The 2500-nt window shown below is 40.0% G+C and overlaps 1 protein-coding gene across 2 annotated transcripts in view; it reads left to right on the top strand.

The window, feature by feature from the left end:
* Positions 1 to 2500, top strand: part of LOC138045345 (uncharacterized) — a 93202-nt gene that overhangs the window by 13435 nt on the left and 77267 nt on the right. For both annotated transcript variants that reach the window (XM_068891801.1, XM_068891802.1), the window contains 2 exons: positions 1233 to 1559; positions 2079 to 2152. In XM_068891801.1, the coding sequence (XP_068747902.1) occupies positions 1233 to 1559; positions 2079 to 2152 (401 nt within the window). The remainder of the gene's footprint in view (positions 1 to 1232; positions 1560 to 2078; positions 2153 to 2500) is intronic.

Genomic DNA, 2500 nt, shown 5'->3' with positions numbered 1-2500 from the left:
AAAATTGTACCCAACTATTTCGTCATTTGCTTAAAATTATAGTATACAAAGCCACATTTGAAACCGGCAAAAGGAAAAGAAGAAAGAAACGGAATAAATTTTGGTGGCTCCTTAGTGACTGTCACCGCGTGGCTAGCAAGCTACACTTTTTCGAGCTGACTAGATATCCGGCCGCTTTGTTTAGCATATTAAGAGAGGTGGCTTTGTTTCCTATGGTTTAAAGGAGAACTGAAAGCCAAAATCAGCAATTTTTTCAACATTGTGTTTGGAAAGCCTAACATAAGTAAAGTTAAGTGTGTGGGGTTATTTCTTCTCGTTTTCTGTTTTTTTGCGAAAAAATTACGTTCGAAGTTGAGCCTTTCGCCCTGTTTCTCCCTTTTCGGTAAGGGCTCAAAAACTAACTCAGCACCCTGCTGTGACGTATGATATGGGGAACAGAGATTTCGTAATCAAGAGAAACGAGTGCTGCTGTGGATCTTTTCTTCTTTGTTCTGTTTCTTCGCGGACTCAATATTCACGTCAAACATCAGTAAAAAACACTGCTTCTATATGGGGCGCTCTCGCATGTCTTCCCCATATCATACGTCATAAACTGCAAAAATGACCGCTGACTCCTCCGTTCTAAGCCGCAATGCTGATGGCCCAAAATCGGAGTAAAAACCTTTTTTTTAGGTGGAAAAACGACGGACAGAAAAAAAGTTGAAAACATTATTGTACATGGCCTAAAGTGTAAATAAAATATGCTTATTTTTTTGGCTTGAGTCCGCTTTAACCAGTCCTTTACAATGATAGGCAAGAGGGCGAACAAAATACCTGTCAAGTGATCACTATACTGCACACTCACCGTGTCTCGATTTGACCGTCGTCATCGTCATCCACATCATCATCATCATCATCATCATCATCATCATCGTCTTCAAGCAACGCTCATTTCATGAAGCGTCTCGTAATGGTTTCCGCCAGGCTAATTTTTTGCTTAACTCGACTTGTTCTTAACCAGTCTTGGTTTTGTATTCGTCGTGGGTGAGTATGGTCGCTTCTCAAAGTCAATTTCTGAAAATGTGCAAATTTATTTTTGAAAGGGGAGGGGGTGGGGAATGGAGTATGGAGTAGGGTCTCTCAACCTATCTTCATAAACGTGATTCAATTCCAAGGGAAAGCAGAAATATCTTCTTCTCCTCCAATGGCACTTGTTCCTTGCTAGTAAAATTGTATCTTTTTCGTTGATTTAGGAGCGCCTCTCCCTCCCACCAATGTTCAGGTGGCTAACTGCACAAACCACACCACGAATATCACATGGGAGCTGAGACTGCCTTCAGATATCCTTCCAACCGGCTTCATCATCGAGTGGAGGTCTATGCCTGTTGGTCATAGTTTAAACCAGCGCCAATTGCCTTCTTTTTCAAAACTGGTCGAGATTCCAGGTGGCTTCAGTCGCTCTTATGAAGTCAATGACTTGAAGCAATGGAATGAAATACAATTCCGAGTCCGGGCCAACAACAGCCTCGGGTATGGATTCCCTGGCCGTATTGTAGACGGGTGCGTTAACGGAAGTAAACGTAAGTATCTCATAAGTTGGGATTATTGTTAGGTGAAATAAAAGATTAGGGAGCCTAAGTGGAGGACATCAACGACGGCATATCAAAAGATACCTTTGTCTACGTTTTCTTTATTATTCCAAGTTGTTCGAGCATGGAAAGTGCTTATCAACTTTCCAGGAAAAAAAAAAGGTCAAACAATGTGTTTCTTTGAAGAGAAAAGTTGATTTTTAAGTTTCTTGCTTTAGTTTTAGTGAATTCGGGATGGACCAAGTCAGTAAACAGTTTTGGTCGTTTGTCCCACTAAGGAATGGAAATTTATGATGGCCAGGCCTTTGTGATACATCAATTCATGATCTAATGAAGGCCCATAATGATATTTTATTAAGGTGAATAAGCCATTCCAAAATTCGACCTCCAAGTTTCACGAATATCAAGTCTTATCGTTCCAATGAAAGCGACTTCACAGAATGTCCCTAATATTCTTTCAAGAGAGGTCGCTTACCTTGTGTAATTTCACTTATCTGCTCTGTGTTTTAGGGCCTTTCCTTTTCCCGAAGGATTTAAGATCCACCCTGTTGTCTGGAGACGGTATCATAAGCATAAGTTGGACGGTGAGTGATTGTATAGGTAATTAATTGGGTGCAATCTGGAATGAATGATCACGAGTAATTTTTGTCAAAGACTGAAAAAACTGTAAATGCAATTTGTAGTGTTTGACACAATGCATTCAACTTCATGTTCCAAATTGCCTCAGGAAAATTGCCCTTATTCAAATATAAGCGAAAAACTTCGTCATTGATTATTAATCGTAATTAAACAGGAACAGCGCATGCGCATTACTTAACACTCGTCATCTATGGTTTACATTTGATTGGCCATCTGGAACTTTCCTTTGATAATTGACCTATCAGAATGCTCAGTTTGTTTCCTTCGTTTGCACTGAATCACGTAATGTTTTA

This window comes from Montipora capricornis, chromosome 4 (genome assembly GCF_036669925.1).
Source record: "Montipora capricornis isolate CH-2021 chromosome 4, ASM3666992v2, whole genome shotgun sequence".
In the NCBI taxonomy this organism is placed as follows: Eukaryota; Metazoa; Cnidaria; class Anthozoa; order Scleractinia; family Acroporidae; genus Montipora; species Montipora capricornis.
The sequence above is the reverse complement of the archived record's forward strand: the minus strand, read 5'-3'. Positions and strand labels throughout refer to the sequence as shown.